General features: G+C 43.1%; 1 protein-coding gene across 2 annotated transcripts in view; it reads left to right on the plus strand.

The window, feature by feature from the left end:
• Positions 1–14,957, plus strand: part of MCC (MCC regulator of Wnt signaling pathway) — a 377,449-nt gene that overhangs the window by 277,448 nt on the left and 85,044 nt on the right. For both annotated transcript variants that reach the window (XM_074995215.1, XM_074995216.1), the window contains 2 exons: positions 2,410–2,573; positions 4,272–4,478. In XM_074995215.1, coding sequence (XP_074851316.1) covers positions 2,410–2,573; positions 4,272–4,478 — 371 coding nt within the window. The remainder of the gene's footprint in view (positions 1–2,409; positions 2,574–4,271; positions 4,479–14,957) is intronic.

The raw sequence follows: 14,957 nt of genomic DNA on the forward strand, positions 1-14,957 counted from the left end.
AGACCTTGCTTACCCATCCATATACATCATGTCATTGATATGTTGATGGACTTGTCTTTAACGTGAATTCCCTTTTGCCAGAAGTAATTTCATATTCACTCCAGGGCTGCATTCTTTTCCAATCGTATTCCTGCAGAAAGAGAACACTTTTGTTAATGTCCTTGTGCAAAGCTGGAAATACAGCATAAAGACAAGGGCCCACAATTGCTGCTACTGTAATTTAAACACAAGGGAGCAAATCCTACATTTGGATTGTGAAATAAGCATTGAATCTGTGTCTTGAATTCTGTTCCGTTATCTATCAGTTCTTACATTGTGCTCATCAGTGCTACAGACAAGCTTCGCCTATGTGTTAGAGAGTTCTTTTGTGCTGGAGGAGTATAGTTGTCGTCCATTGTGTTCTCCTGGGGCTTTATGTGGTCATTTAAATAGGTTGGGCCTACACCGTGGAGCCATCTTGAAGGTAAGATTTGAGACTGTAAACTTGATATGAAATTCTGGCCGTGTCTACACTTAAAAAAATCTTTGAAATGGCCATGCAAATGGCCAAATCGAAGAATACTAATGAGGCGCTGAAATGAATATTAAGTGCCTCATTAGCATGCTGCCGGCCGCGGCACTATGAAAGTGCCACGTTTTGCTCGCCCGTGGCTCATCTACACGCAGGTCCTATTCGAAAGGACCCTGCAAACATCGAAATCCCCTATTCCTATCAGCTGATTAGTATTCTTCGATTTGGCCATTAGCATGGCCCTTTCGAAGTTTTTTGTAAGTGTAGACTAGCCTCTGTGTGAAGCCTGTGTAGCTGAATGACAGCATTACTGGCACATTATAGGACATAAGTATGTGGGTCTTTAGGTTATTTTTATTTTTCCCTAAATGTTCATTGGGACATTTTTTTTCAGTGGCTGCCTAAACTTACAGCCACTAAATTTGTACATGGCAAGCTTTGCAATGCACACAGTTGTCTGGTTTTTTGCACACTTGTGAATTCAGTTTAGTTGGTCACATTTGACAGTTTGGTGTTAATTGAAGCACTAGATAAGCTTTTGATTGTCAAGTTTATTTATTTCATAGTCCCTTGTTCCCTCTCAGCTCACGCCTTCATAATCAGCCTCTGTGATCTTTTGTTTTAAACTCAGGTTGTCAGAGTGGACTAAGGAAGTTAGGTGCCCCATTGAATTTCAGTGGGGCTTGAGTGCCTACCTCTCTTAAGTGCCTTTGAAAACATCAGCCATATGTTGACTGCAATGTGTGACTGCTATAAGGTGCTAGGTGCAGCAATACCACATGAATAACACTGCATGAATAGATACTATCCCTTTTAGTATTTGTACCCCTGTGAAAGTAATGCATTGTCACAAAATACAAATCCATTGCGTGCTGTACACTGCAATAACTGACTATTGTGTGATGCCTTGGTAATGAATGGCACGGAAGTGAACACAGCCAAGAGGCATCAGAACCCAAGAGTGAGTACAACCATATGGTGCCCATCAAGGACTACTACTGATAGTTATCCCTGGATGTGAGTTGGAAGTGACAAAATTTGTGAAATTAGTTCACAAGGTAAGAGGGGTGGCTTGATTTTCACAGAATTAGAGAGAGAGCAGATGACACCCCAAAACAGTGCTGTCAGGGGGGAGAAGTGGGGAGGAGGATCCTCTGGCCTTTGTGTTGTAAGAATTATGGTGATGTTTTCATGCTGAAGCACCATGTGAATACAGTCATGGTGTAGAGCCTCAGAAGAACAAGGATATTGAATATTCCCAGTCTTCTCTTCAGTTACATGCATAGAAGAAACAGATGTGAAAATGAAATTTTAGCTCTGTAAAATAATCTCTCTGGGGTTTTGTGTGAGCTTTTGGACACTTGACAGCAGTTTGAGCACAAATCCCCAAAGTTCTTCCTTATAAAGGAGCACTGGATTATAGCATCACTCAGTGAACTGGGCAGGAGACCATGTGTTTCTGAGGGAGAAGTCTTCTTGCTGAGCACAAAAATCAGGAGAAGCTGCTGTGATGAGAGAGAGAGAGAGAAACAAACACCAAATAGGGACAGTGACATGGCAATGTGCTAAAATGTGATATCTTTAAAATGAGAAGTGTTTTGTTTTTTTTTCAAACAAGCATAACCACTCCAAATAAGTGGATGAGAAGGTAATTTATGTGGTGGTGAGTAATTTGAGAGTTTCGGCTGATGTCGTTCAACCCTAGAGATTTGTAAGGAGAAATCAATAACTTGGGAGAATGGGTTGATGGTATTCAAAGCTGGAGATTTCTGAAGAGCAGTGTCAGACTGTAGCAGGATGCCATTGTACGTGAATGAAGCCTGTCTTACTAAAGCTAAGTATTGACTGATAACTTTCCAGCTTGTGACACCCAGTGCATGTCTTTTTCTGTCTGATAGATAACTGCAGTGACCTGAACTCAGAACTGCAGAGAGTGCTGACAGGGCTGGAGAATGTGGTCTGCGGGAGGAAGAAGAGCAGTTGCAGTTTGTCTGTAGCAGAAGTGGACAGACATATTGAACAGCTGACCACTGCCAGTGAACATTGTGACCTAGCTATTAAGGTACAGCAGCATTAAATAGTCATCAAATGCATTTTGTGCACACTGGGGGACACGTGTTAATACTTTGTATTTATAGCACTTTTCATCTGAGAATTTCAGAGCACTTCACTGTGCCTCTAAACATCCTGGCTGCATCTCCATGTACCCCTTCTTCCAGAAGTGGCATGCTAATGAGCTAACTGGAAGATGCTAATGAGGTGTGGATGCAAATTTTCCGTGCTTCATTAGCATAGGGGCACATGGTTCGGAGTCCAGAAGAAGCTCTTCCGACTCTGAAGTGCACGTGGAGATGCGTGGAGGAAGAAGGTGCTTCCAGAAGGAGGGTTTTATTCCAGAAGATCCCCGTGGGTCACGCATCTCCACGTGTACTTCGGAAAATTTGCATCCGTGCCTCATTAGCATCTTTCAGTTAGCTCATTAGCGGCATATGGAGACGCAGCCCCTGTGAGGTGGGCACAGTAGTGGGTTTATGAAGTCACAGAGAGATTACCTATAGATCTTGTGTAGAGCGTTTTATCCATAGATTTCTAAGCACTTTAAAAATATGGATAAGCCTCACCCTTATTTTATAGATGTGCAAACAAAGGTACAGATAGGTTAATTGAGTTGTAGAAGTTCACTCAGCGAATCCATTTAGTTCACACAACTAAAAGCGTCTGGTAGCTACATCTAAAAGTATCCTATGTTATGTTTTACTAAATGTAAGCATTTCAGGTCTATGTAATATCTGATGATACTTTTTATTGCAATATAAAACTTGTTATTAAGCACAGATATGAACACGTTTTTAGCTACGCTGCCATTCCCAGTGTCTATTCAGACCCGTTCTCACCTTGTCATATTGGCATATGTTTGACTACAAACTGCCTGGATGTACTAGAGATGTATACATATGACAAGCCTGAGCTGTTACCGCTGTTTGCCTTCTCTTATGCTGGCTCGAACTATAATGCGTCTGTGCAACTGTGCTGGGATGCACAATTCTCACAGCTGTGCAAATGTGCACAGTGTCTCTCAGTGAAGTCATTTGCAAGAGAGGCACAACACTTACCTGTTGTGAGGCATGGTAAATGTGCTGCCTTTTGAGGCCCTCTGAGGAAAGGTGCTGCGTAAATGCCAACTGCACTCTGTTTGCATATATTGAAAAGAGGTGCAATTTGATTTATAAAGCAACCATCTTCTGCTCAGGTGTTCATGGTGCCGAAGAGTACAAAGAGTATAAATTATTTTAATGAAAACAGCCTTCATTAAACTGCAGAAAAAAGCAATAAATTGTGTGTTGCTTGTATGCATGTGTAAACTTGTGGAGGTCCCTGTACATCCTTTTGTGGTGGCAGTGTACTACAGGTTAAACTTCTCTAATCCAGCAACATCTGTGATCCAGCATGATTTTTGTTGGCTGAATGTCCATTTATTATGGGCATGTCCAAGTTTCCCATGGTTCCATTATCTTTGTTTACAGCCTGACATCCTGGTTCTTAGTGTTCTGTGCTGTTATTTAGCTCTATTTTATCCCTAAATGTCTTCAAATAGCCCAGTAAGCAGTAGAAATGTTGATAATGCTGCTAGACAATACTGGTCTCCCATGAGTCAGCAAATCTGTATTACAGTAGAGATGTTCAACCTGCATTATTACTTTTTTGTAATATTCTCCTTTGTTGCTCCTTTCTGCCTTACCATGCCTGTGTGTTTTTTCAGACAGTAGAGGAGATTGAGGGTGTGCTGGGAAGGGGTCTTTATCCAAACCTGTCTGAAGAGAGATCTCGGTGGGAAAAGGAGCTGGCTGGTCTGAGGGAAGAAAATGAGAGTCTCACTGCTATGCTGTGCAGCAAAGAGGAGGAGCTGAATAGGACCAAAGCCACCATGAATGCTATCCGGGAAGAAAGGGACAGATTGCGCAGAAGGGTAAGACTCCCAGCTGTCTGCACAGTACATAGAAGAGCCTCTCTACTCAGAGGGATCTGATCGGTTCGTTACAAGCCACATAGGTTTATAAATGGAGAGAGTTGATAGCCTGCAACTTCTTTCTTGCACCATTTTTTTGGAAACCCAGTAATATAAGGCCTGAAAAGAGTGAATGGGCGGGGGGGGAAAATTACAAGGCGCGTATGTGGCTTAGGTGTCCAGCCATACAGAAGCATCAAATCAGAAAACATGTGTTAACTGAAAGGCTTGTATTCACAGGTGGGAAGGTATCTGTAAGTTTGCTTAAAGCAGATAGTGGATTTTCCTGTGAACAACAAATAGATCTTTGTCTTTGAGAATTCAGTTTGTGACTGAGAGAGAGAAAAAGAGCAGGACTCCTGTCACTGGGAAATTATTCTCTGTCCACAGAACTTTGAGAGGTCCCAACCATGCTCATATCCCTGTCTCCATTTTCCAACTTTGTGCTAAATCAAACAAAACTATTGCTCTTTATATAGACTCTGAAATAAGTCAAGAGGAAATTGAATTACCGAAAAGATGAAAGCTTAAATGGCACATGGTCAGTCTCTGGTATTCCTTTAAGTTATTTATTCCCTGTCTTTAATAGGCAAGCTAGGATGTTTTGCAGTGTTCCATGAAACATCTGCATGTGTAACAGTAATTTTGCTTTTGAAGAATGTGTCAGTATATATTCCAAGCCTTGTGGTCTATGTGGGTGAAAATTTAGATACCTGTATTCTTTGTAAATTGTTGAAAATGTTTTTACCTGGTGGCAGCAGAACAACCTCTTCCTCAAATGCAACCTTTGAAAGACATCATTGCTCTTCAACTTGGTTTTAGACTATATCATTTGGCTTTTCCAGTTTTTGCCTGTCCAGCCATAGATCACCTCACTCAACAAAGTTTCTTTTCCACTATAACATACTGGCTATGGCTACACTAGAAGCATCTGTTGACAGATGTTTCTGTCAGAAGAGAACTTCCAACGAAACGTCTGACAACAGAGGGCAGCTATACACTAAAGCAGATCAAAAGAGCGATCTGCCCAGCCACGCTCTCAACAGAACAGCCAACTGGAAGCACAGCAAACAGGATTGCCTGGTTTTCCAAAAAAAAAACAAAAAAAAAACCACCTCACTAATGTAGCTGTAGCCACTGAGTTTATTTGCTTGATAAGGCAGATTACACTTGTAATTTTCTATGGCGCTTACTAGATCTTTATGTCTGAGGCATTATGTAAAAGTGCATGTGTGTGTCCATATATACAAGTGTGTATGCCCAAATTTGTGTTGGAGCATTTAGTTTTCTCTTGCCAGATGTGTGTCACATGTAATTACATACCGCACAGTGTAAGTAGTTTTCAGCCCTGAGATGTTCATCCTGAGGGATTGCTTCAAACAGGATTTTTGCTTTAACTAGAACTATTGCCACGTGTTGAGCTGCAAAGTTCACAGAGGTGTTTGCTGGTTTCTCAGTATAAAGAAGATTTTAATTATTTTTCTTTGTTTTCCTTCAGCTGTGCAAATGTACCTCGGCAATGCACAATATGAGGTTGTGTTTATAAAACCTATTTGGAGGATGATTTTATTCAGGTTGTCTGTGTGCTGTCAGTCTTTGGGAGGTTTTGGAAGGTTGTAGTCCTCCTGGCCATATGCAATAACTAAACCCAGTCCTCCATTTTCTGTTAATAAGAATTGGAAACGGTGAGAGGCTGGTACGTTTAAAAAAGAGGCACTAGAACACATTGACACATTAAAGGGCAGTGAAGACTAGATGGCAAGCATCCAAATATGATAAGAAATTTAAGAATGAATTAGCTGAGCAGTTCACCATAGGCAGCTTCTAATTAAAATCACACCAGAGGATTGGAGGATAGTAAATGTTGCTTCTCCTTTGAGTGCTCCCGGCGGGTGCTCCGTGTAGGTGTCGGCACATCCCTGCACTGTAGGTTGGAAGATTTGCAGAGTGGTGTCTTCCCCCCCACCCCCTGCACGCCAGAAGGTGATGTCACTGTACTGAGGAGAGAGCTGTGAATGGGCACAGAGCATCTCTCTTTTCCTGATTTGAAAAATAAAAAAACAAAAATTGACTTAGCTCCCTCCTTTCCCTCATAACTTTAATAGTTATTTATTTTTAAACCATCTTTACCTTGGGGCGGCGGGAGGGGAGCAGTAGCTGCTGCGGCGGCTGTGGCTTTCTTTCTTTCAACAAGTGCTCTCCTAAGGAGCAACCTGTTGTTTTACTTTTCAGTGCCTGACTTTACGAAGAATTGTGATGCCTGCAGAGGTGCTGTGCCAATGTCTGATGGCCACGCCTCATGCTTCGAGTGCTTAGGTGAATCCTGGAGCATTTCAAAGTGTTGCCAGTGCCAGGGTGTGCTGGCAAGGGCATGTAAGGAATGTAAAGCACGTTTAAAAGCAATACTTTTGCAAAAGTTCCTCTCTTTCAGGGGCACGTCAAAGGACAGATGGGTGCAACAAAAGGCCTCAGATAGGGTAGCCGCATCGTTCTGCAGAGGCTCCCAGGCTGTGATAGCTTCACCAGCTCACGCTTGGAATTGCTGGGAGCCTCGCGTACTCCGGTGCCACCCATGTCAGGTACCACAGAGAAATGCAGGTGGTCCTCAGCAAGGAGATCTGAGGGAGAGACCAGGCAACCCACACCAACGGGCGCCTCTGAGGCATTTGCTCCTGAGAAGCAACGTATGCCCCACCAGTGGCACCTACTACTTCTGCCGCTGCTCTAGATCAATCTGCTCAACATAGGAAGGCACAACAAAAACCACAACATATCCATAAACCCCCTCAGCTATGCTCAACACCATTTATGTCTTCACTGAACTCTTATGGGGCATGGGCATGCTAGCACTTCATATACTGCCCCCCTCTCTGAAGGCAGTAGCAGGCATAGAGGCAGTCAAATGTGGAGGACCTCTCCTTGGATAGGAAGCAGCTCTTCTCCAGCACCACTGATGATATTTTACATTCCATGAAAGACTCCCGGGCAACATTGTGCATTCTGGGAATGTATTCCCCTCCTAGCAAGAGGTGCAAGTACACTCCTGTCCATAGATCTAGGGAGCATAACTATTCCTACTACAGACAACAGCGTAGGCAATATGAGAATAGGCCTAAATATGAGAATATGAGAATAAGCCTAAATATGAGAATATGAGAATAAGCCTAAAAGTAGATCTAACAGGAGGGCACAACAGGGCCAGTCATCTACAGCCCACCCTACCTCCAAAAAAAATATGAGAATAGGCCTAAATATGAGAATATGAGAATAAGCCTAAAAGTAGATCTAACAGGAGGGCACAACAGGGCCAGTCATCTACAGCCCACCCTACCTCCAAAAAGCATCACATTTAATGGCGTGGTTGAGGGTCTGAGCAACCACCATTTAAGTCTAGTGCATTCTGGGCTCACATTCCACCATCAACTGAGGCCCTTTTACCATCAATGGACCCAGATTACATCCAACAAGTGGGTTTTAGAGATTATCAGAGAAGGCCACACAATTCCTTTCACAAACGTCCTTCCTACCCATTCCTCTATCCTGTCCCTCTTCAGGGACCCATGTCATGAGCCCATCCTATGGACAGAAGTACAGAAACTTCTTACTTTAGGGGCAATAGAACATGTCCCTGACAGCACCGTGGCAAGGGGTTCTATTCCAACTATTTCCTGAAAACCAAAAAAAATGGGGCTGGAGGCCGATCTTAGATATCAGGGAATTGAGCAGATTCATTCTCAACACAGAGTTCAAGGTGGTAACCTTACAGTCTGTCATTCCAGGACTAGACGGGGGGGACTGGTTCTCAGCTCTCAACCTCCAGGACACTTATTTTCATGTGACTATTCACCCATTCCACTGGAGGGTCCTCCAATTTGTGGTGGGTCAGGACCATTTCCAATGCAAAGTCCTCCCTTGTGGACTTTCTGTGGCCTCTCAAGTTTTCTCCAAAATGCTCGCTGTGGTCGCAGTATACTTCAGAAGGCAGAAAATTATAATTTTCGCTTATCTACATGACTGCCTGATCCAGGATCCCACTTGCCACCAGGGAGTGTTTTTCCTGGCTTGGCCTCCTTTTAATTCTACAGAAGTCCACTTTGAAACCAGCAAAGCACCTAGAGTTCATAGGAGCTCTACTGGATTTGATTTCGGCCAGAGCCGACCAGCCTGCTCACAGGTTCTAGGCAATCTGCGACCTTGTTAACACAGTCAAACAGGCTCCTCTCACTATGGCCCCAATTTGCCTCCAGTTATTGGGGCACATGGCTACCACAACATTCATAGGCTCGTTTGAAAGACTACATATGCACTGCCTCCAACACTGGCTCACTCACAAATACATGCCAACCTGCCACAGATTATCAAAAATCCTCGCTCTTCCTCCACTAGTACTACAGTCAATAGACGGGTGGACCTCCCCCAGCAAACCTCCTTGCAGGCCTACACCTCTGTGACTATAACTACAAATTCATCTCTCATGGGCTGGGTGGCTCAGTGTAGTACAGCACCAATTCAGGGAACATGGGCCCACCATGAGAGACATTTTCATATCACCATCCTAGAGCTCAGGGCCATTCAAAGAGCTTGTGCTCATTTTCACCCACTAATGCAAGGCAAAACTATCTCTGTCCTCACGAATAATACTGTGTTTTATATCAACCAGCCGGGGCGTGCCTGGTCATACTTTCTGTGTGCTGAGGCACTCAGATTCTGGAACCAGTGCATAAAAAGGACCGGGTAACCCCAATAGCAATATACGCAATCAGAGAACAGAATACAGGGGCAGACAGGAGGAGCAGGTATTTCTCAGATCAGCACAAATGGGAGATCAGTACCAACATACTTCTCTCCATTTTCCACAAATGGGGCTTCCTGACAGTAGAACTCTTTGCGACACCTCATAACTGCAAATACCACAGGTTTTGCTCTAGGACAGGAATAGGCAAGAGATTGCAGGGGGGTGCCTTCACAATTCGCTGGACAGCCCCGCCTTCTCTGCGCCTTTCCCCCAAACCCAGAGTGATCAACAAAATCAGCGCAGCTCATGCGACAGTAATATTCATAGCATCAGCTTGGCCCAGACAACACTGGTTTTCTTACCTGCATTACCTGTCAATCAATCGACAAATCCCTCTTCCAGTGGTGGTATATCTCCTGACTCAGCACCGCAGCAGCACATGCCATCTCAACATCAACACCCAGAAGCTCACAGCATGGCTTCTCCATGGTTCCTGAATGAAGAACTTGCCTGTTCGAGCAAGGTCAAAAATATCCTTTTAAACAGCTGTCGCCCCTCCACTAGAAAACCCTATAGTAGGAAATGAGCATGCTTCCAGCAATGATGTATGACATGCAATCTTCATGCTGATTCTCCTTCTATACCTATCTTGCTCAATTACCTTATGGACCTCAGTGGTGCAGGCCTCTCTGTTAGTTCTGTCATGGTGCATCTCACTGCAATTACAGCTTTCCATGGCTCAAGAAACTGCTCTTCTCTCTTTGGCCACCCAATGGTGAAATGTTTCTTAATGAGGTTAAAAAAAGGGTGCCCAAATCTGTGTCGTCGTCATCTTCCCCCCCTCCACCCCAGTACCACCGTGAGACATGAACTTGGTCCTAGATACACTTACAAGACAACCATTCAAACCTCTTGCCTCGACATCCCTTCAGTTTGTGTCCATGAAGGTGGCTCTCCTAGTGGCCATAACATTGACCAGAAGGGTTGGGGAGATCCTGGCACTGCTGGCTCACCCACCTTTCACTATTTTCACTAAAGACAAGGTAGTACTTTGGCCTCACCCAAGGTTTCTCCCCAAAGTCATATCTGTTTTTCACATAAAAGAACCTGTCTACTTACCTACTTATTTTCCTAAGCATCACTCCTCTCCTTGGGAGGCTGTGTTGCATATGCTTGAAGTTAGACGTGCTCTTGCTTTTTTACCTTGATAGAAGCAAACTAAATAGGAAATCTGACAGACTCTTTGTAGTGTGGTCAGGGCCCTGTGGAGAAACCACTGTTTTGGCACAGCACCTATCCAAGTGGATTGCGGATTGCATTTGCAGTGCATACCAACTTAGAGGCAAGCAGCCACCACTGACTATTAGAGCCCACTCGACACAAGCGATGGCTGCAACAACTGCCTTCCTTAGTAATGTCCCTCTGGTAGACATCTGTAGAGCAGCCAAGTGGTCCTCATACCATGGCTACGTTTACACTAGCCCAAAACTTCGAAATGGCCATGCAAAAGACCGTTTTGAAGCTTACTAATGAAGCGCTGAAATACATAGTCTGCACCTCATTAGCACGTCGACAGCCATGGCACTTTGAAATTGCCGGGGCTCGCCACCACGCAGCTCATCCAGACAGGGCTCCTTTTCGAAAGGACCCCGGCAACTTCGAAATCCCCTTATTCCTAAGGGAATAAGTTGGTATGCAGTGCTATTTCCTATTCCTATCCCTAGGAATAAAGGGAATTTTGAAGTTACCAGGGTCCTTTCAAAAAGGAGCCCCGTCTGGACAAGCCGCGCCGTGGCGAGCCGCAGCAATTTCTAAGTGCTGCAGCTGCCGGCATGCTAATGAGGTGCTGACTGTGTATTTCAGCGCTTCATTAGTAAGCTTCAAAATGGCCATTTGCATGACCATTTCAAAGTTTTGAGCTAGTGTAGACACGGCCCATATGTTTTCAGAGCATTATGTGCTGCAGAAAGGGCTAATACCTGCCACTGTCTTGGCAGATGCCATTTTACATCACTCCAATTAAAGACTCCAATGCCCATCTCCAGCAAATGGGTACTGTTATGGAGTCACCTGCATGGAGCACCCACAGGGAGCACTTGGAGGAGAGTTACTCACTTCTGTTCTCCAAGACTTGTGCCTGCAGGTGCTCAACAACCCTCTTAGTCCCCTCTACTTGGAGTCTATAAGAACTTCAGGTAGAAAAGGAACAGAGGAGGGCTGTGCCACACGGTCTCTCCTCAGTGTGGTGAAGTCACCTGCTTGATCCTGCGCATACATGGTGTGCGGGCTGGAGGGGAGAAGCTCTGCTCTGCAAAGCTTCCAGTCTACAAAGCAGGGACACACTTACACCTGTGTGGAGCACCCTCAAGGACACATCTCGGAGAACTATTGTTACTGCACAAAAGTGAGTCCGGGAAATTGCAGATCACTAAGGCTTTGCCTACACTAGAGACCTTATGGTGGCACAGTGTTCCAACGTTGCTGTGCGAGTGTAAAATCTTTTGTGTAGCTACTCTATGCTGATGGGGGAAGAGTGCTTCCACTGACATAATTAAACTAGAGTGGAGGGAAGGGGTGTGTTTTTTCACTCCCCTTTGCTGCATCAGTTTTGCTGACATGCATGGTGATTCAGATGTGGCTTAAATCTTACTTGTTTACCTGATAAATTAATGTAAATGAAAATTACTATTTTAATATAATAAGGTCTAACCAGCATAGTTCTACAAAGCTATTAAAATTCTTTGAACATGTTAGTTGTAATAATGAGTAAAGAAAAACCAGCTGAACTTTCAAAAAGATTTCTAGAATTGCCTTACATGATGTTGTTAAGGAATGAGAATTCACAGCACAAAAGGCCATACAATGAGTCAGAAAATTGATAGTGACAGAGAACAAAAAATAGAACTAGTTTGTCATTTTTTTCAGCATGGCAAAAATGCTGTAAAAGTGCCTTGTGAGTGTATTGTATCGGAGGGGTAGCCGTGTTAGTCTGGATCTGTAACAGCAATGAAGGGTCCTGTGGCACCCTATAGACTAACACAAAAGTTTTGAGCAAGAGCTTTCGTGAGCACAGACTCACTTCATCAGATGCTGGTCTTGGAAATCTGCAGGGCCAGGTATAAATAAGTGAGTGTATTGTGAGTGTATTGTGTTTAATATAGCTGCTAATTATCTACAAAAGTAGGAGCAGTGACGTGGCAAAAATTATAGTATATAATTGTTTAGATAAGTCAGAACTGGAAAAATATGGATAGCTGGGGAGAAATATTTGGGAAAGCAAAAAGTGTTTAGGATGGGCAAAAAGAAAGGGAGTAGAGATTTAGAAGTGTGGGGAAAACAGAGGTCCAGACCATAAAGTCTGGAGGGAAGAGAAATATGTAAGAGGAAAAGATGAGAAAGTGAAAACGAAAGCAAGCAAAAACAGAAAATTCAGAAGCCAAACTTAAAAGTCACAATTTTCAGACAATGAGGAGGAAGAGGAGGACTTAGCTGGTGTGGGATCTGTGGGAACAAGGTAGAAAAGTGTTTACATTAGAAAATAAGGCAAATTATTCTTAAATTTTGAATTTTGTGCTTGTAAAAGCACCACAAGTACATCAAAGGCCAAAGGTTACCTCAACCATAATCTGAAAGGATCTCATCTAGAATTCTGTGTATGAAAGAGAGAATTCCCCACTGTTGCTGACACTGGTTCAGCTCCAAAAACGGTCAACAACAATGATAGCCCTGACATAGATTGCTGCTTGTGTTTTTAATGCCACATTTTCAACCTTACTCAAAGCAGGCCTGCGCAGTTTCGAATTGAAAATGCCAGTAGTGACCAGTTTACACCAGGACCCCTAACATCATGAGGACCTGTGGAGCTGAATTTCTGTTAGCACTAATGGCAAATGTGTCAAAAATTTCTCTAATATAGACAAGGACTTCGTGAGAGCATAGCTCAGCCATCATCAAGTCAGCTCAGCTGTGGGCCTATCTGCTGGGCATTCTAATAAAAGTGCTGCACAGAGTGACAATTTTTCTCATTTCACATAAGCCATCATAAGAGCTGTGTCATTTATTGACCTGTATTGGATTCAAATCAGTGACTCTACAGGTGAAAAGCCCTAAATCTCTCTTTCTCAAACCTACAATCCTTATACTCTATAGACGAAGTCAACGTACTTTTTAAAAAATGCTAAGAAAACTCTTCTCGGTATCAGTTTAATAGATGCATCTCCTTTTAGCTCCCAAATGCAACTAAGCCACTAACTAACCTGTGGGTTAGGAAAGGACATAAGAAAATCAAGGACAGATTACACACGTAACTAAAATCACTTTTACTTTTTTCAATAATTCAAATTTGTTAAATACGTTTGTTTTAAAATATCTTTTTGAATATCACACTTAATCTGGAGAACAATTCATTTAATTCTTCTTGGTGGAGTCTATTTATATGTGACAATGAGAGCAACGCCATGTAATTGTTGCATTAGAAAGCATGTTTGCATTTATAATGTAACCTATGTCCACAGCTGCCACACAATGTGTTTTCTTTGACCTGTTAAATATTTTATATATGCAACCCTGAAGCCAGAGTCACTTCAGATTATTTCCCCAGGGAAATGGGGGAGGATACACTCCCAAAACATAGTTTTTGTTCTTCACAAATTAAATTGAGAGAATAGTTGAAACTTATCAGATCAATATGTGTGGTACTTTAGCCCAATCTCCGTAATCAAACAAAGTGCTCTCAATAGGTTTTCTGTGGCTCGTTAGAGTTTTAGCTAAATTAGGTATTTAATGCGTTCAGTGACCAGACTGTGCCACTTTGCAGAGCAGTAGTTAAGAAACGACATGCATACGGATTTCTGTTTCTCACAGGTCATTAGTAAATGAGAGATAGTTACTTATTTCTGTAGGCTGTCCATAATGTTGCTGCTAATTTCACAATGCAGAGGTCTACCCTGCCTCTGTGTGACAAAGCCATTCTAGAAGGAACCTGTTTAAGTCTGGAGGCAGCTATTGCCAATAAAAAGAGGTTTGTGGGTGTTTTGCGCATGCACATGCAGCCTAAGTCTGGTCCGATTCATACTGGGCAACTCCGTAGCAGTACATAGTGTTAACACAAGTAGGTCAGATCAGAATCAGGCCAGTGCTCAATATTACCAGAGGTTTAATAACATCAGAAAAGCCATTTAACAAAGTCAGATTAGAGAAATGGATAAAACACGTACCCTGCATGCTGGTCATCCCCTAACAGGATATTTTTGTAACAGATTAATTTGTTGCCCTAGGCAGGTTCCGGATGCACACCAACGGACACTGTAGGTAAGCAAAGATTTGCAGAGTTTGTGCCACGTGGGAGGTGTCAGGCAGTGTGCAGGTTTCCCCCACCTTGCCCTTGAAGGGCTCTCTGACTGGGTGCTTCCAACTCTGGGGCTGTTAAACATTTCTCTACTTTAAGGGGCTTGTCACCATTGTAACTGTCACATTTGATAAAGGCAAAGTTTGAAAATGTTTTAAATTTTTTTTTTTAAACGAATACTTGTCCACTGTGAAGTGAACTGGGTCTGCTGACTCAGTCACAAAGGCCAAAGAACAGGTATAAAATGATAACTTTGTGTCTTAATTTAAATTCCCTGGAGCTGACTAGTTTTCCTGTTCCCTAAAAGTAAACTTGGTTTTAGAAAGAGGATATGTAGAACTCACTTCCAAGCTCCCCT

Source organism: Carettochelys insculpta, chromosome 5 (assembly GCF_033958435.1).
Source record: "Carettochelys insculpta isolate YL-2023 chromosome 5, ASM3395843v1, whole genome shotgun sequence".
Taxonomy (NCBI): domain Eukaryota; kingdom Metazoa; phylum Chordata; order Testudines; family Carettochelyidae; genus Carettochelys; species Carettochelys insculpta.